General features: G+C 48.2%; 12 protein-coding genes across 12 annotated transcripts; 4 read left to right on the top strand and 8 right to left on the bottom strand.

The window, feature by feature from the left end:
• Positions 1 to 446: 446 nt before the first annotated feature.
• Positions 447 to 1,152, bottom strand: F5891DRAFT_59505 (uncharacterized protein). Its single transcript, XM_041372406.1, has 2 exons — positions 1,102 to 1,152; positions 447 to 1,051 (listed from the first exon to the last, which is right to left on the bottom strand). Exon 2 carries the CDS (start codon positions 737 to 739, stop codon positions 590 to 592), a length of 150 nt encoding a protein of 49 aa, XP_041229486.1. The 5' UTR covers positions 740 to 1,051; positions 1,102 to 1,152; the 3' UTR covers positions 447 to 589.
• F5891DRAFT_1015824 (uncharacterized protein) lies at positions 466 to 6,004 on the bottom strand. The gene is given in 19 exon segments (XM_041360896.1): positions 466 to 977; positions 1,031 to 1,051; positions 1,102 to 1,202; positions 1,257 to 2,037; positions 2,084 to 2,440; positions 2,489 to 3,087; positions 3,135 to 4,001; positions 4,053 to 4,077; positions 4,133 to 4,258; positions 4,310 to 4,543; positions 4,594 to 4,711; positions 4,765 to 4,870; positions 4,890 to 5,000; positions 5,051 to 5,085; positions 5,137 to 5,216; positions 5,301 to 5,404; positions 5,465 to 5,489; positions 5,544 to 5,768; positions 5,817 to 6,004. The coding sequence occupies 19 exon segments, from the start codon at positions 5,928 to 5,930 to the stop codon at positions 861 to 863; spliced, it is 4,146 nt and encodes a 1,381-aa protein (XP_041229485.1). The 5' UTR covers positions 5,931 to 6,004; the 3' UTR covers positions 466 to 860.
• Positions 6,005 to 6,153: 149 nt separating this feature from the next.
• F5891DRAFT_1015816 (uncharacterized protein) lies at positions 6,154 to 7,987 on the top strand. The gene is made up of 2 exons (XM_041360895.1): positions 6,154 to 6,711; positions 6,762 to 7,987. The coding sequence occupies exons 1-2, from the start codon at positions 6,507 to 6,509 to the stop codon at positions 7,784 to 7,786; spliced, it is 1,230 nt and encodes a 409-aa protein (XP_041229484.1). The 5' UTR covers positions 6,154 to 6,506; the 3' UTR covers positions 7,787 to 7,987.
• Positions 7,988 to 8,173: 186 nt separating this feature from the next.
• On the top strand, positions 8,174 to 10,622 carry F5891DRAFT_59363 (Bestrophin, RFP-TM, chloride channel-domain-containing protein). Its single transcript, XM_041372397.1, has 15 exons — positions 8,174 to 8,369; positions 8,420 to 8,452; positions 8,499 to 8,537; positions 8,590 to 8,715; positions 8,773 to 8,795; positions 8,845 to 8,850; positions 8,899 to 8,956; positions 9,005 to 9,498; positions 9,549 to 9,622; positions 9,680 to 9,701; positions 9,750 to 9,817; positions 9,868 to 10,026; positions 10,076 to 10,102; positions 10,154 to 10,187; positions 10,237 to 10,622. The coding sequence occupies exons 1-15, from the start codon at positions 8,325 to 8,327 to the stop codon at positions 10,307 to 10,309; spliced, it is 1,281 nt and encodes a 426-aa protein (XP_041229483.1). The 5' UTR covers positions 8,174 to 8,324; the 3' UTR covers positions 10,310 to 10,622.
• On the bottom strand, positions 10,225 to 11,464 carry F5891DRAFT_59359 (NdufV2, NADH dehydrogenase 24 kd subunit). The gene is made up of 6 exons (XM_041372395.1): positions 11,300 to 11,464; positions 11,222 to 11,251; positions 10,943 to 11,166; positions 10,672 to 10,882; positions 10,491 to 10,622; positions 10,225 to 10,439 (listed from the first exon to the last, which is right to left on the bottom strand). Exons 1-6 carry the CDS (start codon positions 11,402 to 11,404, stop codon positions 10,398 to 10,400), a joined length of 744 nt encoding a protein of 247 aa, XP_041229482.1. The 5' UTR covers positions 11,405 to 11,464; the 3' UTR covers positions 10,225 to 10,397.
• A 379-nt stretch (positions 11,465 to 11,843) lies between these two features.
• On the bottom strand, positions 11,844 to 13,303 carry F5891DRAFT_1141200 (uncharacterized protein). Its single transcript, XM_041364906.1, has 2 exons — positions 12,357 to 13,303; positions 11,844 to 12,303 (listed from the first exon to the last, which is right to left on the bottom strand). Exons 1-2 carry the CDS (start codon positions 13,170 to 13,172, stop codon positions 12,130 to 12,132), a joined length of 990 nt encoding a protein of 329 aa, XP_041229481.1. The 5' UTR covers positions 13,173 to 13,303; the 3' UTR covers positions 11,844 to 12,129.
• Positions 13,304 to 13,766: 463 nt separating this feature from the next.
• F5891DRAFT_59273 (Aldo/keto reductase) lies at positions 13,767 to 15,665 on the top strand. The gene is made up of 13 exons (XM_041372392.1): positions 13,767 to 13,993; positions 14,043 to 14,147; positions 14,199 to 14,306; positions 14,357 to 14,407; positions 14,468 to 14,514; positions 14,564 to 14,689; positions 14,745 to 14,834; positions 14,887 to 14,954; positions 15,009 to 15,100; positions 15,157 to 15,170; positions 15,218 to 15,392; positions 15,447 to 15,477; positions 15,533 to 15,665. The coding sequence occupies exons 1-13, from the start codon at positions 13,949 to 13,951 to the stop codon at positions 15,604 to 15,606; spliced, it is 1,026 nt and encodes a 341-aa protein (XP_041229480.1). The 5' UTR covers positions 13,767 to 13,948; the 3' UTR covers positions 15,607 to 15,665.
• Positions 15,533 to 19,049, bottom strand: F5891DRAFT_59323 (telomere length regulation protein-domain-containing protein). The gene is made up of 6 exons (XM_041372393.1): positions 18,387 to 19,049; positions 17,881 to 18,339; positions 17,744 to 17,827; positions 16,997 to 17,686; positions 16,819 to 16,948; positions 15,533 to 16,763 (listed from the first exon to the last, which is right to left on the bottom strand). The coding sequence occupies exons 1-6, from the start codon at positions 19,030 to 19,032 to the stop codon at positions 15,725 to 15,727; spliced, it is 3,048 nt and encodes a 1,015-aa protein (XP_041229479.1). The 5' UTR covers positions 19,033 to 19,049; the 3' UTR covers positions 15,533 to 15,724.
• Positions 19,050 to 20,187: 1,138 nt separating this feature from the next.
• Positions 20,188 to 21,601, bottom strand: F5891DRAFT_1126850 (uncharacterized protein; the record flags this gene model as incomplete). Its single annotated transcript, XM_041364131.1, has 6 exons — positions 20,188 to 20,474; positions 20,535 to 20,614; positions 20,671 to 21,032; positions 21,055 to 21,127; positions 21,242 to 21,378; positions 21,431 to 21,601. The coding sequence occupies 6 exons, from the start codon at positions 21,599 to 21,601 to the stop codon at positions 20,188 to 20,190; spliced, it is 1,110 nt and encodes a 369-aa protein (XP_041229478.1).
• An 87-nt stretch (positions 21,602 to 21,688) lies between these two features.
• Positions 21,689 to 23,145, top strand: F5891DRAFT_1015785 (CTLH/CRA C-terminal to lish motif domain-containing protein). The gene is made up of 6 exons (XM_041360894.1): positions 21,689 to 21,972; positions 22,028 to 22,159; positions 22,207 to 22,307; positions 22,363 to 22,801; positions 22,853 to 23,007; positions 23,061 to 23,145. Exons 1-6 carry the CDS (start codon positions 21,712 to 21,714, stop codon positions 23,125 to 23,127), a joined length of 1,155 nt encoding a protein of 384 aa, XP_041229477.1. The 5' UTR covers positions 21,689 to 21,711; the 3' UTR covers positions 23,128 to 23,145.
• On the bottom strand, positions 23,146 to 24,028 carry F5891DRAFT_1015782 (uncharacterized protein). The gene is made up of 4 exons (XM_041360893.1): positions 23,856 to 24,028; positions 23,701 to 23,795; positions 23,352 to 23,633; positions 23,146 to 23,300 (listed from the first exon to the last, which is right to left on the bottom strand). The coding sequence occupies exons 1-4, from the start codon at positions 23,995 to 23,997 to the stop codon at positions 23,268 to 23,270; spliced, it is 552 nt and encodes a 183-aa protein (XP_041229476.1). The 5' UTR covers positions 23,998 to 24,028; the 3' UTR covers positions 23,146 to 23,267.
• A 758-nt stretch (positions 24,029 to 24,786) lies between these two features.
• F5891DRAFT_1015779 (uncharacterized protein) lies at positions 24,787 to 25,396 on the bottom strand. Its single transcript, XM_041360892.1, has 3 exons — positions 25,330 to 25,396; positions 25,180 to 25,272; positions 24,787 to 25,125 (listed from the first exon to the last, which is right to left on the bottom strand). The coding sequence occupies exons 1-3, from the start codon at positions 25,330 to 25,332 to the stop codon at positions 25,012 to 25,014; spliced, it is 210 nt and encodes a 69-aa protein (XP_041229475.1). The 5' UTR covers positions 25,333 to 25,396; the 3' UTR covers positions 24,787 to 25,011.
• Positions 25,397 to 25,606: the final 210 nt, after the last annotated feature.

The raw sequence follows: 25,606 nt of genomic DNA, 5'->3' as shown, positions 1-25,606 counted from the left end.
GATTGTAGAAGCTGATTACGAGCAGTGAATAGGATCCGGGACACATATGGTATGTTGCGGCGAGACTGAATGCGGGGTAAGGCTGCACGCAGGCTTCCAAAAATTGACGCCATAAATCGATTGTCGAATCAGATGACGTGTCAAATGACCTTCATGCGTGACTTTGACTTTCCGTGCCGATTTGTCCGATGAACTTGAATGATTTGTCCAGTGTCTACTCACGAGCTTTATAGAGCACAAATTTCTTACGTTTACGAAATAAACGAAGCAAAATAGCGCCGGTTGCTTCCGATTTATGGATCACGGCACTATTCCATTTACTCGTTTGTGGTGAAGGGAGGTTGTCGTTTCAAATCTCGCCGTTTTGGAGTCTTGGACATACTACATGCAAGTATAGCACCATTCGTTTCAAGCGAGTCGTCCTTCTTGTTCGTATGTAGTCTGCGTCACGCTGTCGCTTGACCCGCACAAGCAAGACAAACACATCATGAACTTCGATTTGCAAACAGTAGTTGAACAACAGAAAATCCTTTGCTGGCAAGGTGCGGGTAGTTACAGTACATGTCGATGACCATCAAGATACACGAAATTAATGCTTCAAGAATCTGGAGTTCGGTGGAAAGAGTGATTTTGGAAACGTCTTGGAAGAAACATTGCGGTCGTGTGTCTCGAGAGCCTTCTTCAAATTATCTTGAAGTTGCTCGCTGGACTTTATCACGCCCTCCCAGTGACGTGTCATAGCCGCGCGGTGCTTAGAATAACTTTCCTCCAGGACTATGAACGAGGTGTATTGTGTTGCACTGGTTGATCATAGCAGAATGAACTCTGGTCAGCAACTTGTGTCTGGAATGAATCACTGACTATGCATCTGCCAACGCGTGTAAGTCTTCAGCTGCGTCACGCAGGAGCTCCTCCCTCCCGGCGCGGACTTCGTTGTTGACGCTTTTGAACTTGTTCGCGATGCCCTTCACTATAACCTAAGCAGAAGTCAGGCGATGAGTATGTCAAGTCACAAGATCAGGAGCTTTACAGTCTGGATGTCACTCAGTACCTGCAAAATAAATAAATGATGTGGCAAAAACTCGAGCAGGTTTTCCTCACATCCACTATGTCCTGGATATCATTATTCTCGTCGGACTTGATGTTACGGCGACTGATCTCCCTTGGCGACTTCTTTGCACGTTGTTCTTGGAAAATTTTAACTAGTAAAAAAAGCGCATCAGACGTTCCAAGATGCCACGCATCCCTGTACTAACCAGGCATTTGTTTGACTGGGTGGGCACTCGTTTTCAGAGCGAGAGGGGACAGCGAATATTGTAACCCATCATTTTCAAATCGTACCCGATTGGAGGACGGCTTCCGCACAGGAGATGACGATTCAAACTCGTCATCAGAAACAAGTGAGACGACACGGTCCAAAATTGGTCCCTTGGGCGGGCGGGTGTTGGTTCCGGAAATACCGTTTCTAAACGCACCATGGTTGTTAGATCGAATACTAGACTTCAAATATGTCATGGTGGGGATCTGGACAGCATCATCGGAATTGGGCCGGGTCACCAGCGGTGACGCAAACGAAACGACCGATTGCCTCCGACGAACCGGAACGGAAGGTGAGGGCCTCATATCACGAGGTTCAGCCGAAGAACTTTCGGCATCGTTTGTTCTGATGGGGGTGGGGGAAATATTCAACGCTGCGAGTTGCTCTCGTCGTTCTTCGTTATGAGAGGGAATAGGCAGGACGGAAGGATCTTGGGATATGACGACATCCATGGCAACATCGGCAGAAGGCTTTGGGACCCCGATAGATGTCCCATGTCCATCTTGACGCCCGGTGACGTGTAAGGCAACTGGAACTGCAATAAAGCTCTCTACGGGATGCGGAACTTTGCTCGGGAGCATTCCGGCATCCTTGGACACGCCACGGTCCTTTGCTGAGTTGTGGCAATCTTTTACTGGAGTTGGGTCCAGTGTGAGGTCGATACAAACAGGTGGTTTACGTGGGGTCAACTGTAACGGAGGGGGATCTGAGGAGGCAGGCTGCGAAACACTCAGCTAACATAATATCACAAAAAGCGTGACATACAAGAATAGGATCCTCGCTCCCTTTCAATGATACTGAATAGTCAATAAAATCGCCGAAGAACGCTTCAGCCATATCTCCCGATGCGACATCCTGGATTGGCTCTAGTGGATCCTCATCTAGGGGGCTGACCCCCAAAGGCTCCACTTCCTCGGCCGGGGCGTGTTGTGCAACGAATATCGGGTCCTCCCAAGGTGCCCTCTTTGGTTTGGGAGTATGAGCACGCTCTGGAGTTGATGGTTTCTTCTCAATTATCTGAAATGATAGTTTTTGGGGCGTTAGTGACACCTTGGTTAGTACCACTGCATTAGTGTCTCCAGTCTTGGTCTTGGTGCTCGCACCCGCCCGGTCCATGTCCATCTTGTATGCAATAAGGGGAGTGGATGATCAAAGGAAGAAGCGACAAACCTTATTGGCTTGCTCTCTTGATGCCGACTCTGGCTTAAGGGACACGGAGGGAGTGTTGGTTGCATCGTTATGAAGGGGTTCCACTTTCATAATTTGATCAACTGGTTCTGGTGCAGCGACTATCCCGGTGTCAGCTTCTGAGGGCTGGAGTTTCGGTTTGATCTCTTTGGGCGACTCGAATTTAGGCTTCTCGTTCCTGCGTCGCATAACGCCCGCGCGGGTTTGTCTGCCAGAAATCGGAGTTGGAACCTTCTTCGGGGCCGGTTTGGAAGCCCTGACTGGCTTAGCTCGCGCGTTCGTCTTCCCTCTCAAAGTTGCTCCAGGAACTTCGTCAGAGTCTACGTTCTCTGGTGGAATAGGTGACAGTGCCTTCCCTTTCTTTCCGTACTTCCTGGGAGCCTTCGCGATAGTTATCGATATCGTTGACGGTTCGAAAGGGTCAGGAAGTATACTTGCTGCACGCTTGATAGTGATATCGCCAGTGTTACGGGCCTTCTTCTTGGGCGGATGATCGTCCTCTGAAACCTTGGGTGCTCTCGTGGGGGAATTTGCATCATCCCGTTTGCGTCGAGTGCCTGCCAGCTTCGCTGGTATATTGGCTAAATTTGCGAGTTTTGAAGGGGGCACATGCCTATAGTTCCTTTACCTGTTGCCAGATTCTTCATAGGTGAAGTGAGTATGATTCCGTGTGCAGTCAGTTCCGCGTCGGGTATAGTCTTGCATGGTGGCACTTGATCATGAACAGAAGCATCCTGCAAGAAGGCATCGTCGTCGAGATGTGTTCTGGCGACATTATTGGTGGATCCTGGGTGACTGGTCTCTTTGTTGGATAGTGTACACGGCCTTTTGACTTCCAGGGGAACGTCTTTTGGATCTGTATCGATAGTGCTAGACGACCGCAGGGTGGAAGAACATTTGCCATCGATGCGGTGTGTCTTGCTAAGTTCTGTTGTTACCGTCTTTACGTTAATGTCTGGCTTAGCTGGTGAAACTGTCGCCCTCTGAGCGGCCTTGGGCGTAGCTCGTATCTCTTCTTCGTCGGATTCCACAATTAACCTTCGCTTGGCGATGCGTTTGGTCGGAGGCGCTGGTTGGAAACTGATGCTTTTTGCGCTAAGACTGGTAGCTGGTTTGGCTTTGATAATTTGTGCTGGATGGACTATGAGGCGAACGTCGGCGACAGGTTTGAGAAGTTCGTCGTCAGATATTTCGGAGAGCTCTTCATCGCTTTCGCCAAACACGGAGACGTGTACTGCACTAATGGGATCGTCTTTTGCAGAACTTTTGCGAGGCGGAGTAACCGGAAGAGGCGCAACTTTTTTCGCGGACTTGAATACAGGCCGAGGTCTGGGGACAGTCTTTTTGGCACGCTCAGCGCTGGCGTTGTTTTTGAACTCCTGAACCGCAGGCTTGTCAGCCGGAATTCGAGGTAGCGCATGCTGCGCCGACATGGATTCTTGCTCAGAGTGGGCAGTGATAGATCGTGCATCATCCGGGAAGTTGGTTTCGTACACTGTCGGCTCTGAAGTCAATATTGATATAGAACTGGACCTAGGGACTTCACCATTTTGAACACGTTTAACTTTATCCTGCAACGTGCAGAATTATTAGTACGAGGATTGAGAATTAGATTAACGTAACAACCTCATACTGTGACCCTTGTGGTGGTGGTGAAGAGTCGCCCGAAAGTCTGATGCTATGTGCAAGACCAACACTTCTCCGTTTTTTAGCTTGTTGTTGGGGATTTTCACCTATGAAACTGAGCTTGACCTATTTGAAGCTGTTAGTGAAATTGTTCATCCATGGCCTCCTTGCACTAACTATACCACGCCTCCGTAAAGCCTCCATGAGCCTGCTTAAATCCTCCCGTCGAATTTCGAATTTCAAGTAAAGCTCCTGACCTGCCGGGATGTCAAACGACGCGTCTCCAATACTTGGTGGAGTTGTTAAATCGACATGAACAATGACTTTGCCATGCGGTGGCGCCTTCGACACGTCGATCGTGACAGAGCGTATATGACCATAGGAGATTTTCAAGCTGTCGCAGACATCATCCTGGCAATAATAGTCAGCGAGGCCCACGACAGCATGATAAATATAATCACCTGCTCAACAACGTTGGCAAGGAAAAATTCTCTATCCAAGTGCAAACGGTCAAATGCAGTCGGTTGAGGATAACATTTGCCGCATACATCGACTTCCTCCAAGGCAAATGATTGAGGGCTGATCCAATGAGCGGATTAGTCTGGTCTGCATTACCGAACCGAAAAACTCACAAGGTGATATCGCTCCTGGCCAAAGTATCCATGATCTTCATTACCGTATCCTCCCAGTGCGAACTGCTAATATATTGGAGGGTGTTGACTAGATTCTGAACTACAGCTGAAGTGCTTGTCGGAACCAAAAAGGTCGTTGATGAACTCTGTCCGCTTCACCATCCCTTTCTCTGTTTGGTTCGTTATTGGGATCAACCATCCCACTATATCCAGAAGGGCTTCGATTACAAGGTAGTCTAAGTCGAGTCAGACAAACCTCCTACAAGAAATCTTCATGCAGACTTACCCTTGGACTGTGAGATGGCGATGCCAATAAGCGACCTAAGAACTAATCTGAGATCATGATCAAATAAAAATTTGGGACAAATTTACCCTCCAAGAACAGCATTATCCCGTAGTCTCCGTTGATTTCCTGGATGTCCGCTAAGCGTTCCATGTAACAGAGAATATGCCTATCAATAGAGTCGTCATAAATCACATGACAAATGAGCGCATATATGCTGCTATCAAACTGCTATCAAGTGGTAAGCACTCACCGTCCTTTGTGTTCGTGGTAAAAGTGTTAAGGAGGAGTCCTGATAGAAGAAGAGCGTGCATATAGTCGGATAAAACGCTAATGCAATAGTTTCCTTGGTCATATCTGCCAAGTTCGGGGCTTAGACAGATACTTAAAAGAAAGAAATTCCGAATCTAATCGTACCATCACCGTGTTTATCAAGAAAATCCTATATTTAATCCCGATAAGTCTGGTCATAATACTGCAAGAAGTGAGATCATACCAGGACACCTGATAAAAGCGCAACTGCAACGTCATTCCACCAGGCGCTTAGTTGAAGATTTCGAGCATTCAGGGCATTTCTCAGTTTTTCATCGACTACTTTGCGAAGTACAGCAGAGGAAAGCTGGAGCGCAGGTCCGGGAACGGCAGCATACAAGGGAACTAGAGGTCGACGAAGGATAGAACAAAGTTTTGATATTGATTGTGAGGAAGGAGACGACGATTTCTGAAATAATTGTAAGCGCTCGTTTTCGATACGAGGTTTATCACTCACCAAGAGAATAAGGTACGAAGTAAACTGGCTGACAACATCGCCGACGCGCTTGTCGATTCCGCTTTGCTTGACGGCAGCTTTGAGCGCCTCTATAGCCTTGTCAAGTTCCGTCATTCACACAAGAGTAGTTTGGAGTAATATGAGAACAGGTGTTATCCTTGGTCTGTCGCCCTTGCGTGGGTTCACAGTGGGAGATGTAGAGCCGCCGCATTAAGCACTTCACGCGTCAAGATATTGATTATCACGTGATAATAATCTTTCCATCATGTGATTGACGCGGAGTTTAAATTTGATTGTCGCGCAGACGTATTTCAAGCCAACTGCCAACGAAATTCCAGGTTGACCCCCTTCTTGTGCGCCTTCTTGTAATACTTATTGTGTACACGCCGCCCTCCTGCGCTACCCAAAACCTGGAATTCAACTGGAGCAATCAATGGAATCTATCAAGGGGGAAGTCGCACCACTGTTACTCCTGCCCGAGTCATGGGAGGTACCTGTTGTCCCCGCCGCTCTCGGTATCAAGACGAAATTGTCGAACGTCAAACTAAAGCAATCTCGGTATGATGATATATGGAGTGAGGACGTGCACGCTGCATTCATGGAAGGTAGGGAGCGCATCCGTCACCGAAATTGACGTTCTTGTACAATCGTAGCTGAGAGTATGTTCAAGCTATTGCCATCTACCCGCCAATGGGTAAGCGGCGACTCAGATACGTACGTATCCTAAAGGAGGATCGAGACGAAACCGCGGAGTCGTCCCACCTCGTCAAGTCGTTCGGTCGGTGTCAACTCATTCAGTCGTACATTCTGGAGAAGACCGGCAAGAACCGTACTCGAAAGCAAGTATCAAGTCATCTTCAACGACTGAAGAAAAAGTACAAGAGCGATCCAATCAGTCTGTTATCTCAGTGTCGGTATGCTTTCCTACTGAATTGCACCTCGCAGAGCGCGTATTGTTCTTGGAGATCTCGCAGCTAACTCAGGAGCATCCTGACCGAGAAGAGCCGGCGCTATCTTCTGCGGGAATCCAAACAGATACTACCCCGCCTCTGTCTTTGTTCTCCGATCAGGCTTCACCTTTCAGTGGTATCGTCCGGGATGGGCTCGAAGAACAAAAGCGAGGTGCCACGTCTGCTAATTCTGCCAACGAATCCTACTTCACATACTATCACGCCGACAACAGACGCCATTTGTTTGGTGAACAAGAGAAGGTATCCAACGCCTCGATGGTTCCTCAGGTCGGACCGACTTTGCCGATGGGGATTCCAACAGAAAATTCAGTCAGCTCTGATTCTGAATTCTCGCTGTCTTTGAGACGACTCGGCAACAAGCTGGCCCCACTCAGCCGGCAATTGGAAGAGCCCACCACCGTCTACTCTTCCGAAGTTCATTGCTCCCCTGCATGTGTTGTCACTCACGATGGTTCCAATCTTACCATGATGGACTTTTCCTGCAACTATCCACTAACTCCAGTAGACCAACTCCTCCACACTCCTTTGCAGCCTCCGCAGATCACGCGTCTCGAAAAACGACGGGTTGTTCCGGAGAACGTCGACGGATGCTGGGGCTGGCCGGTCAATGCCCATACAACTGGCTCACCTCCGGACTCAGATTCGTATACACCCCATGCGCACACTGCAGAACTTTTGCTCTCACTCTCAGATAATAGTAGCGAGCCTTCCTTCAACGTGAACTTTTTGAGCGATTTTCACCCGGAGCGCGAGGACCGGCACCACGCTCGGCGGCTGTCCTACTCTCATGCCTACAATGCTTCCTCGTACGCTCAGGACTTGTTTTCACAAGGATTTCTGCACGTTCTACCGACACACCCTCAATTTCTTCCTGACCTGTGCCCACATGCGGAGGAAACACTTGCGACACCTCTCATCAAGCCTATTCCCCTATATCCCGCTGCATATACGCATTCAGAAGATGACACACCGGATCTGTCACCCGTCCCCGCTTTGTAACGCACCTGCAGTTTTTATTTGTTTTCTTCGCCACTATTTTTACGATCACCCAGACGTGTCATAGCATAACTTGCAAACATCTCATCGACACATTAATACTTGGTAGATTAATATCGCACTCCTGTCCAGTATTGTTTTATCACCCTTCGGACAGCCTGTGGGCAATAGTAAATAGTATAGACATATCAGCCTCAACTGGACGATTTATTGGATTATTATTATCGACGCAGCGTGAAATATTTGACACTTCAACTAAACGTTGTAAGCTGTCGAGGAGAGTTATAACTTTTGATCGTCAATTCAGTGCCCTTAGTGACCATATGCAGACCTTCTGCCTTTATATGTAGACTGAGGGATTTGAGGGGATTTGCTGGCTTGATAATGATGCAACGATGTATTAATACGGTAACTACCCGCGGGCCTTTTTAGTATATGCCATATAACTAGCAAACCCACAACACGTGCACAAGACCGTCGGGCTCCGACACAACTCTTGTGGTGTCTCCCACAGTGTTTGGGCCATCTGCCAGTAGACAGCATGGAGTCCCGCCAGAGTTCGAAGTTCACCTTGGCAGCCTTCAAGGTAAGATTTCAACATGATCATCCGTCTTTGTCCAACCAATTAGATGATAGTCCCCAAGGATCAAAAGGAAGTACCTACGCAAGGTTATTTGAAATTTTACTCTGCTTCTCTTTGGCTGACGCCGTGCAGTACTCGTGGCTTCCCGATGTATTGCGATTAAAAGGCAGCGTACGTGTTGTTGGCATGAGAAAACGCAGTGACTAACATGCCCATGATATAGATCATCGGTCGTATAATTGGTCCAGTTTTGACTGTCACCATATTTGCTGCGTTGGTTGCCTATGCGTGGTCCAAAGGGAAGAGAGTGGTCTTGACAAATTCGGTCGTGCCACTGTTGTCTGTGGTGGTAAGTACTAGCGAATGTTGCTAACCCATGAATATGCTGACATGTCACAATCCCCAGGTTGGTTTGATTCTCGTATTCAGGTGAGTCGTATGCATAGCCAACGACGTTGACCAGCTCAGCTCTCTACAGAAATAGGTGAGTAAAGCATGAAGTTACCGAGGACAGTATTTGATCTCTGCCTAGCACTTCATACGACCGTTTCTGGGAAGGTCGAAAGTGCTTCTCGTCCGTCACGTCTAACGTAGGGTTCAATAATTGCCTGTATTCATCTTCATTGAGTCTTCTCTAGGTCCGCAACTTGTCTCGTATGATATGGATTCATGTCTCGCTACCTCCTGCCGAAGATCACCCCTCTCACGTTCTCGGAAAAACACCGACGTCTGCACTTACCACCGCTCAACTCAAGCGTCAGAAGATAGAAGTCCTGCAATTTTGCGTCGCTTTTGCATTTGCTGTCAAGCACTACCTCCGCAATGAAGATGGGCCTGATTACGATGATTATACTGGCATTCTTTCCGCATCTTTCACGCGAATCCACGACCTTGGTTATACCACAGCTCAAGACAGACCCTCTCCTAAGTCCTATGATGCTACTTCATCAGCTTCGGATAGTGCACACAACAGCCCTGATGCCACTAAGAGAGTTCGTCGGAAGCGCAGCAAGAAAATGCTCGTTGGCCATGCCACCGCGTCAGCTTCAACTACCCCGCTGCTTTCAAATTCTCATCAAACTGTCGAGTTCCACCCCTACGCTGATCGAATGTCTATCCCATTTCCCCTCCTGTTCGTAAGAAAATTTCATACGTCACACTACAACTGACCAATAACAACAGTATCGCTCATGAGCTGTCTAGCGCCATCTTCAGGTTTAAGCGGGAAGGTTTGCTTGAAACTGTTGGTCCGGCAGGTAGGATACCCTGACATAATTCTCAATCTTGACGCTTAATATTGTACTGATACTCAGGCATGAATGCCATGAGTGGGTTGTAAGTCAGATGTGTTTGTCCACTGAAAACTATCTCATCTTTCTCCAGGGTGCAGTCAATGGTTGACCAAATGACTTCGATGGAGAGGGTGGCGAATACCCCTATACCCGCGCCTTGCGAGTTCAATCTTTATTGGCATCCCCAACAATTACTGATAGCGCTCTAGATGGAATCCATTTAAAGCAATGTGTAACTTTATACCTGTTTGCCCTGCCATTCACCCTCGTGAATGACCTCGGCTGGAGCACAATTCCCATCGTTACTGTAGTTGCCTTTACATTAATGGGCATCGAGGGTATCGCAGATGAGATCGAGATGCCTTTTGGTAAGTGTTCTGCACGGACAAACAATTATGTTGCTGAAAACAGCATTAGGATGTGACGCGCATGACTTACCTCTTGGTGCGTCTCGGTGCAATTCAGCGCCTTTTATTATTATTAACTTGCATACAGACACTTACTGTGACGACTTGAGAGAGGAGATTGAGTAAGTTCCATGTCTTGATCTTGTGTTCCGACTACCACTTCTTGGGCAGGTTTATGATTGAAAGGCTTCCGGAGGGTGGACACGGCGCACACGGTTATGACGACGGAGAGGGCGACGACTAAACATCTCGGGTAATTTTGAACAGTGATAGGACTTCACACTTTGTTTCTTTTTTCAAATCATTACCATCAAAGATAGTTCTAGGAATATCTAGCTAAACTCCGGTGTGCAGAACTCTCCTGGTCCATAGGGCTAGTAACAGATATTCAATGACATGATATTGCCTGTATGAAGCGAACTTACTTTCGATGTAAGCGAGGTAAGTCCAGCAGAGTTTTCGCTTGTCTTTCGCCCACTTTGCGGTCCCGGTTTCGGTTTTTGGCCCTTTGCGAAAGCCTCTAGGACTTTCTTTGTGGTTGCCGGTGTCAGATCCTCCTGGACTCAGTTCAGCTCACGTTTTGCGAGCAATGGAAAGGCGACGAACGTAGAAATCATCATTCACGACCATCATAGGTGCATTACTGCAAGCACCTTGGCATTCAACTTCAACAACTGTGAATTTACCATCGGCTGTCGTGGCTCCTGGTGTTATTCCACCCAGTTGACTGCAAACCGTGTTCAAAATCTCCGTGGAACCACTCAGCATGCATGGTGTGGTGGTACAGACTTGCACGAAATTCTCCCCAATTGGTTCACTGCGCCAATACAGTAGTCAGTAGAGCAGACCTCTGACTAGTGCCGCGTGGTTGACGCACCGGTTGAACATGGTATAGAAGGTCGCGACCTCGTACACCCGCATTGGGGGCATCCCGAGCAACTTTGCGACATAGTTCATAACGCTGATGCTCGTCCATCCCTTGTTCTGCCGTTGCCCGAGGTCAAGGAGAGGAATGACTGCAGCCTTCTTATATTGCGGAGGATATCTAGAGATGATCTCTTCGGCCCTCTTCACGTTGTCTGCTGTGAATGCGAAGGGTATCTGCTCAGAGAAATATTGTGAGTAAGTATAAAGGTCGCTAACGTGGAACACATACCTTTGGGTTGTTGTACTCCGTGTCGCGGTGCTGTCCGCATTTAATAACTTTTCAGTTCAAAATAGAAGATTCACCTACCATGAATAATGCATCTGAGCGGCGCGCGCACGAGTTCGAGAAGGCCCTCCCAAAAACTGAAGGAGTTGAAGTTGCTGAACGCCTCAATAAAGTGGTTGCAAGCATTGTCCACCAGCGAGCGGAAGTGTGATGAGGGTTTGTCGGAACAGTAGGATGAGAGTCCTGAAATTCACACGATCTGGACTGGATACGGCATATTGCCTCCTATGTATACTTTAGACCAATCATGATCCTGCGAATACAAGTCACACACGATTTCCCGGAGGTGCAGAATGAGCAGCTGCAGTTCAGTCTCGTCTATCACACATACATTGAGGTCAGACAAACAGTGGTTGGGGCGTATGGCATTCTTTGAGGCGATGCATGAAAGGATCGGCCGCGATGTGTTGAATTGCACTATCCGAGAGATGATGCATCGATGCTCCTGCTCAACGTTCAAGCGTGGTTTTGTTTACTGCTAGGATATTACTGGTGGCGCCGCGGCCAGTACGACCGACGGGCCCTGTACTACAGGCCAATACGATACAAATCATGGCATTGGTTTCCTTCCGAGTCAGATCTGTGAAGTCTAGCCGCGTGCTCCACAATCGGCAGCTCGTTCACGAATGCAACTGCAATGCATCCTTGATGTATCCTTTAACTTGAAAGCGGACGAATCTGCGTTACCGGTAGTAAACACTTTCGTCCAGAGTCAAAGTTACATGCCGATCGAGAGTCTGAGACAGGAAGGTCATATCTAATATGTTCTAATAGTAATGTACATTGCAACTGGATCTATTAGTGAGGAGGATGTCGATGACGAGGAAATGAGAGCAATCGTTACACCAGTATCACACTGCACGGCGCTCGAGCTCGGCCATTCTTGCTCGCATTCGGTTCAGTTCAGCCTCGTACTTCCTCTCCGCTTCCTCCCTTTGCCTCCTCTCTTCGTCTGCTCTCCTCTCCGCTTCGTCAACCTCTAGTTGACGTTGAGCCCGTCCCTCCACCAAACCTTCCATCCTCAACTGTAAAAACAAATAAGTAAACAGCCCAACCAATCCCAAAAAAGAACACTCACCCGGCGCACCTCCTCCTCCTTCGCCCTCCTCCTCTCCTCCGCCGCATTCTCAAAACGCGCCCACTCGGCGCGATACAGCTCACACACCGCCTCAACACTCTCCGCCTTCCTAATCTCCTGTCCGCAAAAGCGAGAGCGCCCCTCGCTCAGCGTTGTCTCCCGGCACCCAGGAAAAAGCCTCTTGAGGGCCTCCCAAACAGTGTAGGCATACCAGTAACACTGGTATTGCCACAGATGATAAGTTGGGGAATGCTTGCGGAGCACGCACAACAGCACGGATACTTGCATCGCCGAAGGACGAGCGGAAGCGGAAAAGTCGAGGTTACCAAGGTGCTTGTGCTCGCCATATCGTTTAGTGAGGTATGATTCGATTGCAGAGCCGTGATTGGGGGTGGTGAAGATGGAATCGTGGGCGGGGGTTGCAGATACCGAGGGGGAGAGTATGGTTGATTGGCCAGTGCCAACCGATCTCGACGAGCCATTGCCGTTATTATTCTCTGTAGAATCCGGACGAAATGTCCTGTCCAACACTAGGATAGCGACAGCGTGGTGTTGCGTCGGATGGCGGAAGTGTAGGAGCAAGAATTCATGTTCGACGCTGGTGGTGCATTTGCAGCAGACCATGCGTTCGAGCTCGCACTGTGAAGAAAGCTCGTTGTTCAAGAGCAGCGTGTGCCAATCTCCTACGTTGTTGTAGCTATCGCCCGAGGTGAACACCCCAGGGGCGTCGGTTGGGGATGTCATGAATGGGTGCAGGATCGCTGCGAGGAAACCGCGAACGCTGAAACGCTTGACGGTTTTGCTTTTGAAGGCCATTTCACTGCCTTGGGTGTCGACAAGGGTTGGGACACGAGGCAGAGAGGGTGAAAGGTGAGTGGCTCATGTGTTTGGGAGAAGCAGAAGCAGCCTGAGCGTGGTCACCCTAGTACTGTTAAGGCAAGTTCTGCGCCACGAGGTTCAGAACACACAGCCCTGCTGCTCCCACTCAAATTCAAAATCCAGATTCATGATCAAATTGGTCAAGATACCGTACGGTACGTAGGTGATAGTAAATGCAAAGAAAACAAGTCCAACAAATAAACAAATGAAAATGCTTAAGAAGCTCATTAACGAGCAAGATGATAGACCCTCATAAGAGGCCGTGAGGATTTCAGTGAACCGAGAACCTAAACTTGAATGGCTGAGCGAGTGGGCAGTTGAAGAACTGCGATGCTATATCAAACGCGACAGAAACAGGAAGACGAACGATGAACGAAATCCGAGTCATAGTAATAGATGAAGACACATGTGCATGAGCGACAACGCTCTGGGGCGGCATAAAGTTCTCCTGAGAGGCCTGCACAGCCACGGTAAGAAGTAGCGCGGGAATAATAATAACACGGTGTTGGTTTGTCAGACGGTCATCAATCTGGCTTGGCACCGGTCAAACAGTCTGACCACCCCATTCAATTCAAGCTATCTTTTGCCGAAGGCTTATGCACGCTATGTATCACCTTTCGGCATGGCACTACTTATAAGTTCAAACTTAACACGCCCACTGAGAACGACAATCCACACATAATACTACTAGTTCAGCTCACATTCTAACAACCATGTCTGCAACTATCAGCCCAAAGAGCGCCTTGAAGATCGTAATGGTCGATATTTAGTCACTCGTTCATGATGACAGTGCTAAGTTATCTTCAGGGTGCTATGACGTTTGGCGTAGAAGGATCTGAAGGCGCTCGAGTTCACGAACTCAAAGACGTGGAAACTATCCTCGACATCTTTCAGAGCCATGGGCACAATGAGGTTGATCTTACGTCAGTCAGCCATGCATTGCAATACACTGATTTTCTTCAGGTCGACACTGCACGCATTTATGCATTCGGCACCAGTGAAGAATATCTCGGAAAAATCAACTGGCAGAACCGGAGTTTGATCATGGACACCAAGCACTATCCACATTCTGTAACGTCCAGCTTTTCTGTTCTTTCAAGTCGGCTCAACAGGTCTCTTAGCGGATGGGCCTCCCTACTGAGGAGGGCCAGCTGTACGATCACTCCCCAGAGGTGAACCCATTCCGCTTCCTGCACTCCGTTGCTACAATTGTTTATGCTTGAACATTCAAGGGTTTGCGCCTGAATCTCATGGCATCCTTGAAGGCCCTGAACACCGAGTAAGTGATCCTCGCTATTGCAAGCCCACGACCTGATAATGTCATTCAGCAAAGTTGACATGTGGTATCTTCACGGTCCTGACCGCACTATACCATACGAGGTCACTCTAAAAGCTGTTAACGAACTATACAAAGAAGGGTATTTTAAAACTTTTGGCATCAGCAATTATATGTCGTCAGTATCTTTCAATGTGATTGCCAATCCTAGGTCCTAATCCCCTCTTGCATAGTTGGGAAGTAGCGCAAATAATGGAAATATGCAGGTCAAATGGGTATATCCAACCTACTGTGTACCAAGGCGCTTACAATGCGATACAAAGGTTTGCTATTGAGTATCTCGCCTTCTATTGTGCTTATACAGCTGGCCCGTAGAACCGTAGAACCGGAACTGTTCAGCTGCTTACGCAAATATGGTATAAGCTTCTACGCCTTCAGTCCTCGTACGCATTTTCCCTGTAGTATTGCTACGCATGAGCCTGAGCCATTTGATTTAGTTGCAGGAGGCTTCTTTACTGGTCGATACATCAGCCAAGACGATCAGGCTGAGGCAGGTAGCCGATTTGATCCTGGCAGAATGCAGGGCGAGGTCTCTTCTACTTCTCTGCGTTATCTTGTCTTCAGAGCTGATTTTGTACTTCGTAGTTCCATCGTAACAGGTAAACTTCATTCGAGGATAGGAAGTTTCGCATTTGACACAGTGCAGGTATTGGAATAACACCTACTTTGCTGCTGTCAAGTTGGTCCGCGAGGTTGCTGAAGCGTACAATTTGACGGTGCCTGAAGTGGCTTTGCGGTGGATCTCTCACCACAGCTGTCTGTCTCGTGAAACTGGCGACGCAGTGATTATCGGAGCATCTAGTGCGAAGCACACGGAGCAGGTATGGTCATGCACATAATTTCTGGCTCAACACATACGAATCGATCATTTTCAGAACCTTTTGGATCTCGAAAAGGGCCCTTTACGTGAGCTCAACACAGCTCTTACTATTTTGTCATACGACTAAACTGCTCTTCACAGCCGATGAGGTTGTGAAAGCCTTGGATGATGCTTGGCTTTCTGTCAAGGCCATCTCTGCCAATTACTGGCATTAGATACAAAGTAACATAAATTAGCAACATTTGTACCCCGCATGTACTATACTTGAGTCAACCCGTAGGCGGTAACGCACTAACAAGAGATTTCTGGAGACAAATGTCTCGCATGCATCGACTATCGGACATCCACCATTGACCTTCGCCATTTTGAGGTCAATTCATCGACCTTCAGCAATACCCCTGCAGCAGCTCTACGCAATCGAACCTCATGCCCTCCCCCGCCACCTTCTACCAGAGTGCCCTTCTCAAGTAGCTCAAAAATCCTCCCAGCCCACTCTCCAGCACCCAACAGTAGTGCAGTGTGCTCAAGCCCGAGCGAGCGTCCCCCATCGAGCTCGAGACAACCATCCAGGACAATCAAAGAAAGTTCAAGAGCAGCCGTGAGGACCGAAGCTTCCTTTCCCCGAGCTTCCCCAGTTAGTCCAGTCGAGTCCGTGTCATCGTTAGCAGCCCTTGAGATCGGTCGAGTCCCCAAGGTGACCGCGAGCTCCAGTGCACCTGGTGCAATAATAGACAACCATTGCGGAGCATTCTGTGCTGCATGTACCAGCAACGCCAGAGAGCTCATGAATTGTGACAGAACAACGGCGTTGAGGACAAGACCTGTGCCAGCACCGTGATACCGATACAGAGCATCACGGTGTGCTGTTCTCTCCTCGCGTGTCTGTTCGTTGCGGAGGAATGCCCAGAAACGGTTGATAAATGGCATGATGAAGTATTCAGCTGCGACGTCTATGAATGCAGTTCGGTGAGGTTGCGAAATGTGGCCTGGCAAAAGAGTTCGACTTCGCCTTTCTGCAGGCGACACTTCAGCAACTTTAGATTTCCTTATGCGCAACTGCCGTTCTCGTACGAACTCTGGCACTTTGTCGGCGGTAGCTTCCTTTCCTCTGTCAATTGCTGCCCGTGTGACACCCTCAAGCAAGCCTTGAACAGTTCCATTGGCTTGACCATCAACAGTGAGATATTTCTGATGAAGGGCAGGAGGCAAAGTTTTGCTAGGAAATGCGGTGCGCTGATTATTAAGAGGCTGCAAGTTTGCAGAATGGACGGGGAGCGACGCCAGTTCTCGTGCTCCAAGCACAAGGCCGTTGAGTATGACAAAGCGTTGCTCAGTAGAATACTGATTACTGAAAAATTCTTCGATGATGCACCTGTGGGGAATTTCATCATACGTGTTTGTCCATCATAGCTTGCAAAGAAACTTACCCAGCAGAGACTCGAGGGCAGCACGCTACCAGAGCATTGATGGCACGCTGACGCTTGTTCTCGAAGCCGACAATTTCGAAGTTGTCGTTCAGCGAAGTGAAACCATAAACCAAATTAGCAGCGTTTTCCTCTGCGTAGCGGTCAGTTCTTGAAGTATGTAATGCCATGCCGAACCCACCAAGTTCACTCCCATAATCTCTCTTTTTCCTGATCAGCTCTTCTGCAACGTTAAGGGCCATTTCAATTTTGTCGGCTTCCTGACTCTCTTCGCCGGGCTTCACTCTAGCGTTCCGCACCATCTCGCCTAGTTGCGCAAGGTACACAGGTCGTAGAATTTTCTTGACTCCAACACGTAAAGTAGGATCTTTCTCCATCTCGTCGAGCTCAGAGGGAGTGGGTGACGCGGACCGGGAGGAGGTTGGCGATGCGTAGCCTGTAAGTGAGTCGTCCGAGTCGTAGCCGGTCGCGACACTAGCCTTTGTGAGTTTCAATGCTGATATTTTTGTATCTTCCAGGACACCAGCAGTAATAATCTCTTCTGTTAGGGCGTTCTCCTCCGTGGCTGCCTCCAATTCATCCACTGCGCAGGGGTCAAAATCAATGTCTCGAGCCGAACAAAGTGCTCTTAGGTCTCTGGCCCAGGGCTTCCCGTCGGCGTCTCCATCCCAGTCTCCGAAATCCAAGTTCTTGCCTGCACGCGTTGCAACCACTTCAGCTGCCAGCATCCCACATCGACGAATGCTCTGATCTAGATGACTGATATATTGACCGACTGCTGTGACGAAGCTAGGCGAAAGCGCAGTTGACACCACATATTCTGATTGATGAGGGAAATACGATACAATGAGAAGTAGCAGTGATGTAACATCTGATCCATGTGAAGTGATCAATTACTGAAATCGACTTTACAACAAGATATACTCACAATGATGCCGCAACAGCAGTGAGTGCTTGATGTGCTCTGGAGTGCACCACATTTCCAAAGTACGTGACAATAAGGCCTGGAGTGCTGGAGCATCACGGTCAACACTGTGTCCACGAGAATCTGATCAAAACACTGACCTTTAGAGTTTATTGGACCTGTTTTTGCACCGGCCGCCCAGCTGACGAAAATCCTGGCATGGCTCTCTTTCCAATCGCGGGATAATACAACACCCAATACCGCATTCCATACATCTGATTCTGGCTGGAGAGTTCCGAACATGGCGCGAAGCAATAAGGATTCTTGCACGACAATGCCTCTGTCTTGCGCAGTAACACTTAAGTTACTAGGTAACTGCGCCAGAGAATAACACAACGAGGCGAATATGGTCTGCTGGGCAACCGTGGATGGGAGATCAATGAGTACATTTGTCCAGAACTTGGAGTAGCTGTGGTCATTATCCAGTTTAAACTTCGTGCGGATTGTGACTAGCGTGGAACGAAAGAAGGATGGTTGGGACAGTGGTAAGAATGATGAAGATGGAAACACGCCGACATTTACGAGTTTTATCAGAAGTTGTGTGACAGACATCGTCCTATCTGAACATACGTCATACGTATATCAGATATAACATGAAAAAACACACCCTGCGATGGGGAACGGGAAAGAGTGGATATTAAACGTTCCGTACCGCTGCTGAAGCCATTGAAGTAGGTCGCGAGCTCAAGTTCTGGGGGCAAATCTCGCGTGCCAACTGCATTGGCAGCTTTTAATGGGACTGCAAAAACGTTTTTGAGACAGTCATCCCATCTGACCGAATTCCTGGCTGATAGATCGTTGCCAGCGAAAGCAGCGGTATGAAGTCTGTCAATAGGATACTGAGTCGACAACTTGGCTAGTAATCTAATAGATTCCTCTGTGATCACTGAAGAGAGCAATGTGGAATAAGCGCAAAGCACCACATCCCCTGCAGCAGATAGTGCAAAAGAAAATGTATCGGGGCAGAAATATTGATCGGCGAGAAGCAGATGACCTTCATTAGCAAGGACTGTCGACCACGTAGGTAAAACTTGCTCAATTAACACTCTTTGAAGCGGAGGAAAGGCTTTTGCGATATCAGGGACTCGCGATCCTTGGAGCGGCTCGAGATTGAACTGGCGGCATTGTGGCGGAAGAAGGCCTATGTAGTCCAAAGGTCGACAAAGTAACGACAAAAGAATTTGGAGGTCAGATATGGGAGACTGCAGGCTATCGACTACAGATTTTATCTGTGCGAGGGTGTCGTCCTCCATATAACATAAAGTCAGTGACTAACAACCACTGACAGCCAGTTTCACAATTAGGTAAATACTTAACATCAAGTCACGTGCAGCCCGACCTCATTGGGACGAGATTCTTGCTATGAGGCGTGTAAGAGGCTGACATTTTTGATGGAACATCATTTTCAGTGCTCTTACCACAGGCCGGCATGACGTTGAATTCCTACTACAGACATACGCTCATTTCGGGCTCAATGCGCGCAAGTATCTCGTGATCCCAGCCATGCCGAGCACTACGCGGACGAGCTACATAGAGGACCCCACCATAGCCTGCCTCCTTTACTGTACGAAATAGAAGCCTAATACAATCACAGCCTATTTGTGGTGATACCCGCGCAGAACTGCTTCCCCATCTGGTATCGCAGGTCACCAGCAATTTCTTTGCAGAAGGGCTCGTCTCCATCGACCCAACCGCTGCCAAAAAGGTCGTCGGCAACCTCCTCCACTCACCCGACACCAAAGCGGAGGGCGAGATCTTCTATCGTCAGGTTGTGGTGGCCTTCATGTCCAGATTGAGAAGGATTTTCAAGCTCGGGTGTCGGGGTACGCAGCGGATTGTCAACCAACCGATGAAGGCCTTTGCTGCGAGCCAAATTTGAGGTGCCACACGAGGTCCAGCAGAGTACTTCACTTCCATGTTCTGGGACACGTGCATGAAGTCATGTTCATGCAGTTGTACGACACGCATGATGACGTGCACTCTTCGAACAGCGCATATAAGTAGTAGTGTTTCACCCTGTGGAAGAACTCATTGATCAACTTCCCATTATGCATTGCCAACTTGGCGCACCCCGCACAAAGACCTTGGCGCGTAATTTGTTCCGACTGTGTGAACTAGGCGACAATGGGGCTGTGGAGTACATGTATACGAACGCCGAGAGCTCGTTTTCTTGGAGATATGGTGAGTTAGCAACCCATTGGACCGAGTGGACCATTTCCTAGGAGTGATAATGCAGGGATGTATTATCAGATTCAATCCTTTGGATCGCCTGATATACAAGGTGTGATGAAAAATGTCGCTTCATCTTTCAAGGGACCTTGCTTATCGACGAAAGTAAAGTATTGATAATGCAAAATTATATGAACTTCCTGAATGAGACGTGGGACTGCGAAAAACGAGCAGACCACTCAAGCCTTTTCATCGCCCTCTTCAGCATTTTTCATACCTTCCCATACATCCTCTCCTCCCTGTTCATCCTCATTTACGGGGGCGATATCTTGTTCTTGGTCCCAAACAACAGCCGTCGGTATTGTTGTCATGAAGACGCGCTCTAAAACCGTGCCCTTCTTGTCAAGGTGCTGCCCAACTTTATCAGGAAGTTGGACAACGCTGTGTATGCGTATATATCGATCTATCGACGCCGAAGCTAAGTAGGTTGGGGATGCAGCCAGTGAGATGGCAGTGCCCGATAGGCCTAGGATATCAAAAAATCAGTCAACGAGAATTAGCAGGAAACGTAATCAGGAGAACAGACCTTTGTACCCATATGAGATACTCCCATTCCGTAAGTCAACCGCATACACATTTGAGCCGTTGTCTGAGATGAAGGCCTCACTGATCATGTAGTGGTCAGTAAAGTCAATCAGAGGGTCGATCAAAGAAACACCGACTGTTCTGAGAATCCCTTCTCTACTGTTTTTACGCCACCAACCTTCCCTACTCCCTTAAACACAGCGACAGGTCGCCGCCCAGCACGAGTGTCGTAACGACGCATATCACCGAGACGTGTGCCTGCAAGAAGATGCTGTTGGCTCGTAGATGTTGATGGCGAGAGGTAAGTTAAACATGTATTGTGAACGGGCTGCCGCAGTCCGAGAAAATCATTTGGGACATTTTTGGCGCGCCAAACTTCCCCAGGAAAAAGTGTATCGCTTTGTTTCCGTTTTTTGCTACCATTAACTGGTGCACCTTTTGCGGAACTTTCAGACGGACGGGAAAATGCACGCTCTGTATCCCAGAGAGATACTTCTACCTCGTCGCCTCCGTATGCAAACAGTCTGTTTGTCATGTGAGAGACGCCAGTCGCATAGTCGAGACGGCAAGGCAGCAAGATTATGGCTAACACCACTATTATCATCCTTCAAAGTCGACATTAGCAGGGCGCCATTGGTAGTACAGGAGAATACAGAGCTTTGCCGCTTCAGAACCATCAAGCAAGTGACTTGAATACAAGAAACTCACCTGCCTGAAGCAGCAAGACCGATGAAAGACTGATCGCTTTTGATTCGAGTTTCCTTCCACTCTTGGAGTAACTCGAGTTGATCATCTTCATTCGAGGAGAAAATTGAAACCGCTCCATTAGCATGAGCAGCTGATAGCTATCCCTCAGCATTAGATGCTTTACTAATGCAAAGAGCTGTCTGGACGCACCAATGTCTTCTCCCCCGCGTTCAGCGCGAGTTTTTGAATGCCTTTAGTTCTGCCAGTGACAGTACCATCATGAAGAATTTTAAAGGTTGTTTTTGATTCCTCTTGCGAAGCTGGGTTGTACCCCACCGATTTTATGTTGCCCAGTTCATCACCGACGAGAAATCGAGGCATCATTGGCGTGACAGAACCAGCGCGTGACGATGTATATGCTGTGACAAATTACCATTTTTGTAAATCAGCATTTCGATGACCTCCTTACGCAGCTTAGCGCCAGCACGTTCATGGACGGACCACTTAAAGAACTGTTCAAGCTCGAAAGGCTCACAGAGAGAGCTAAAGGGAAAACACCATCTATCGAGAACTCTTTGGACTCTCTTCTTCAATCTCTCCGAGAAGTAAAGGATCGCATCAATGCAGGGAGCGTTACAGAGGATACCTATGTCCTTCTAGCACAAACTGTCGAAGCAAAGAAGAAGGAAATAGACGAGAAGCAGAGGGAGATTTACAACGGAATTGCAAGACTTGGGAAGGCCCTGGATAAGGTCTGCATGTTCTGTTAATCCTCCATATCGGCGAACATGAGCTCACACGACACAGAAATTCACTCAACCCCTTCCGACGTATGATCCTCTATTCACATCGAAGGATGCGCAAGCGGCTCTTGAGAGAACTATTGCCCTGCATTTTTTGCGCACCGGGCAGTTTTCAACAGCGGAGACATTCATTCAAGTAAGTAAATGTCGAGGTGTCTGAGATTTAGCTGAAATCGTTCCCAGGAGTGCAAGTTGGTCATCGAACCTGAGCAACGAACCAAGTTTCAGGACTTGCACCGCATAGTATTGGCATTAAAGAGACAGGATATAGGGCCTGCATTAGAGTGCGCCACGTTTCATGGCTCTGACATTACCCTTTCTCATGTGTACTGCTTCTAGGTGGTCGCTGAAGAACCGCGATTTTCTCCGGAAACGATCGTCGCCGCTGGAGTTCTATCTGCACCGTTCTCAATTCATACGTCTCCTCTTGGCAGAACCACTAGATGCTGGCCCTGCCATATCGTACGCAAATGCTACATTGCGCAGCTTCTATCCAGAGCACGCAACAGAGTTTCAGAGACTCATGACTTCCGTTTTGTATCTCCCGAAGGAACGCCTTCAGCGGTCACCGTACGCAGACTTGGCTTCAGACTCGGTGCATACAGACCTCGAGCCACTTTTCGCCAAGGAATACTGCACGAATCTTGGCATGAGTCGACAAGTACCATTGAGAGTCATAGGTGATATTGGTGGTGGAGGCGCCCTGGCCAGAATTGAGAAAGCTCGGACGGTAATGAAAGAGCGCAAGAGTGAATGGAGTCAGAGCGACGAGTTGCCTGTTTGTACTTTTTTCTTTGCTGAGGCCAATTTTGTCTCACTGCATCTCCAGATTGAAATTCAGCTCGCACCAGAGAGCCGCTATCATTCCATTTTTGCTTGCCCAGTATCCAAGGAACAATCTACTGAGCAGAACCCCCCGATGATGATGACATGTGGGCACGTCATAACGAAGGAAAGTTTGCAAAAATTATGCAAGTCCAACGGGTACGTCTTTGTGCCCCTCGGGTGCTGGTTTTCTTGACTCATGATGGTTTCAGACGTGTCAAATGTCCATACTGCCCCACCGAGTCGACGCAGGCGAACGCTCAGCACGTTTTTTTCTAGTATGTAAGACTGTTCACCATTTGTATTGTAATTTTTTCTGTCATTTTAACATCTCTATTTTGTAAGTAAATACTACGGGACTTGTATTATCAGAGAAAGTGTGGCACGACTAAGAATAATCAAAAGATTATCAACCTCCATCACGTTTCAAGTTTTGGGTCGACCCAGCGAGCCTGAATACAATAATTTCATTCGTACTCTTAGTAGGACACTGACGGACTCACCATCATTGTCAGAGTTTCCTCCCCTTCCTGGTTCGTGCTCTTTACTATGGTGCTTTCGTCAATGGAGGGCGTGTTGACAAACTTCGCGAGCTCGTCCAGCTTGGTAACGTCGATATGATACTGCTCTGCTAAGGCCTGAAGTTCTGCTTGAGATTTGACTGTTTTCCGGGACTCCAATAATTCGCTCAACGATGAGGCCAGTAAGCGATTTCGAGTGGAATGTGACGGAGAAGCCTCCATTTCAGACTGAAGGCGAGAACGATGCATTTGCTGAGCATAGTCCTGCCTGTGAGGAAACCAATATAATACCCTAGTAAGCGCGGCACTCGGTACCGGACAGGTCACGCACTGGTCGGACGGACCGCATGTGATGGTCGACGCGCACAGGGCCTAGCTGATTTAGCTTGAACATGAACTGCGGGTCTTTTGCATCGGCCTCGACCGCTAGTACAACGTTTGAACAGGTCATAAGCATAAGTGACAGAACAGCTCCGGCATACGCACCATCAGTCTTATTTTCAAACGCCAGTGGTTTTGGACGTCGTATTTCTTGAGCCCCGTCTGGTTTCAAGGGTGTACGAGAACCTGCCCATGATGGTTTTTCCTTGGGTAGCTTACGGGCCGCTTTAGATGAAGAACTGCCCATGGTAGACCTTAAAGCATGACATGACTGTCTGAATTATAATTGTATGTGATTGACAGTTGTTTACTGCCTCTCTCTCACTCGAACCGGCATGCCAGCCAGGTTCGGAGCCCTGTAAAACACTCCCTGCTACTGTGCCTTACAAGCCCAGAAGCTTTTGCATTCGACCCGGATCATATTGGTCTCGCGGTATGTATCGGCTTTTCTGTGCGCGTCGTACGTCATTTTCGGTTTCAGCCAGCGTTTTGCACAGTGAGGACTGAGCACTCTGAAATATACTGGATTCTCCATTTTGCATCAGTGTGTTACGCCTCAGCGACATACGGTTGAGAGTAGTGAAGCTCGCAGGACGTTCTTGCAACTTGCAAATGCGTTCCAGAACAAATCACAGATCGTTGACTGCAAAGGAAAAGGTTTCTCACAGAGGGTCTCGCACGGCGATCGGGGCCGTGGTCGCGGCCCAGACCGTCCAGCTCGATGAAGAGACTGCCATTGCGTATAGTACAGAATCAGGGGCAAGACGGGCTGCTGATCACCACTGTGACTGAGGAGATCCTAATTCATTTCTCGCAGGCAAAGCCTGTTCGACAAACGTCCTTGCCCAGACTGTATTCATCAACTTACCCATACCTTGATCTTCCTCACACAACCTACCTATACTTGATGCGGACGTGCTCATAATTATCCGCTAAACGTCCTGACGGACGACCAAGCATTTCTCTTGCCATCCTTTTCCAAGCGTGTGCGATGATGGAAAGGATCAGTGACACTTCCGGAATCGCTCTTTGTCCTCATCATTTGAATGTCCACCTGAATACCTCAAATTTCAAAGACAGTGCCAACAGACTGAGTATGTGATATAGTCAACTGCTTGGAAATATAGGCTAACTACAAAACTCGTCAACATAGCATGGGAATTAGGACAGATGGATAGATTAATAACAGGAACACAGTCAAGCGTGTATGCAAGTAGCTTTTGCAGACCCAGGGTAAAATGCAACCACATCTAGCGTTCTCCTAATACACACTGTTGCGCCCGCGTCGACGACCTGTGCGTCTGCCTGCGCGACGTGAGCCGCAGCATCTACAACACAGGATATCGAGGATGACATCAAATATTGTGACAATAACCTGCAGAATGGCGATAATCAGCGACGCTTGTTACCAAGTAAGCGATAGACATACAGTCGTGATAGCCCCAACGATGACCATTAAAACATCTGCAATGGCAAATATGACGGCGCTGATTCCACCGCCAATAGCTGAGATTATTGAGCCCTGCGTAACAAACGATATTAGACCTTGTCTGGACAAAAGCAGTCAGAAATAAAATACCATGATGAATAATTTGAGGTCTAAGTAAGTTGGATTGAAAGATATTGGTTTCTACCTGTCCTTGGCTTCGTGCTTTATATAAACTCTGGCCGAATGACGTATAGAACCATGATCACCACATGACATCACTGCTCCTGCGGACCTTGTCCCGCATAAAGACACCTGATGATCAGGTGTTTCCACACTAGGTTCACGTAGTAAGCGAGGGCTTGTAGCACTTCAACACGTTGGAGCCGGGTATGCATGTGCATCATGACATCAATCGCAATACTGAATT

The sequence above is a fragment of the Suillus fuscotomentosus genome (assembly GCF_016647785.1).
Source record: "Suillus fuscotomentosus strain FC203 chromosome Unknown F5891scaffold_11, whole genome shotgun sequence".
Taxonomy (NCBI): Eukaryota; Fungi; Basidiomycota; class Agaricomycetes; order Boletales; family Suillaceae; genus Suillus; species Suillus fuscotomentosus.
This window is presented reverse-complemented; position numbering and strand designations above follow the sequence as displayed.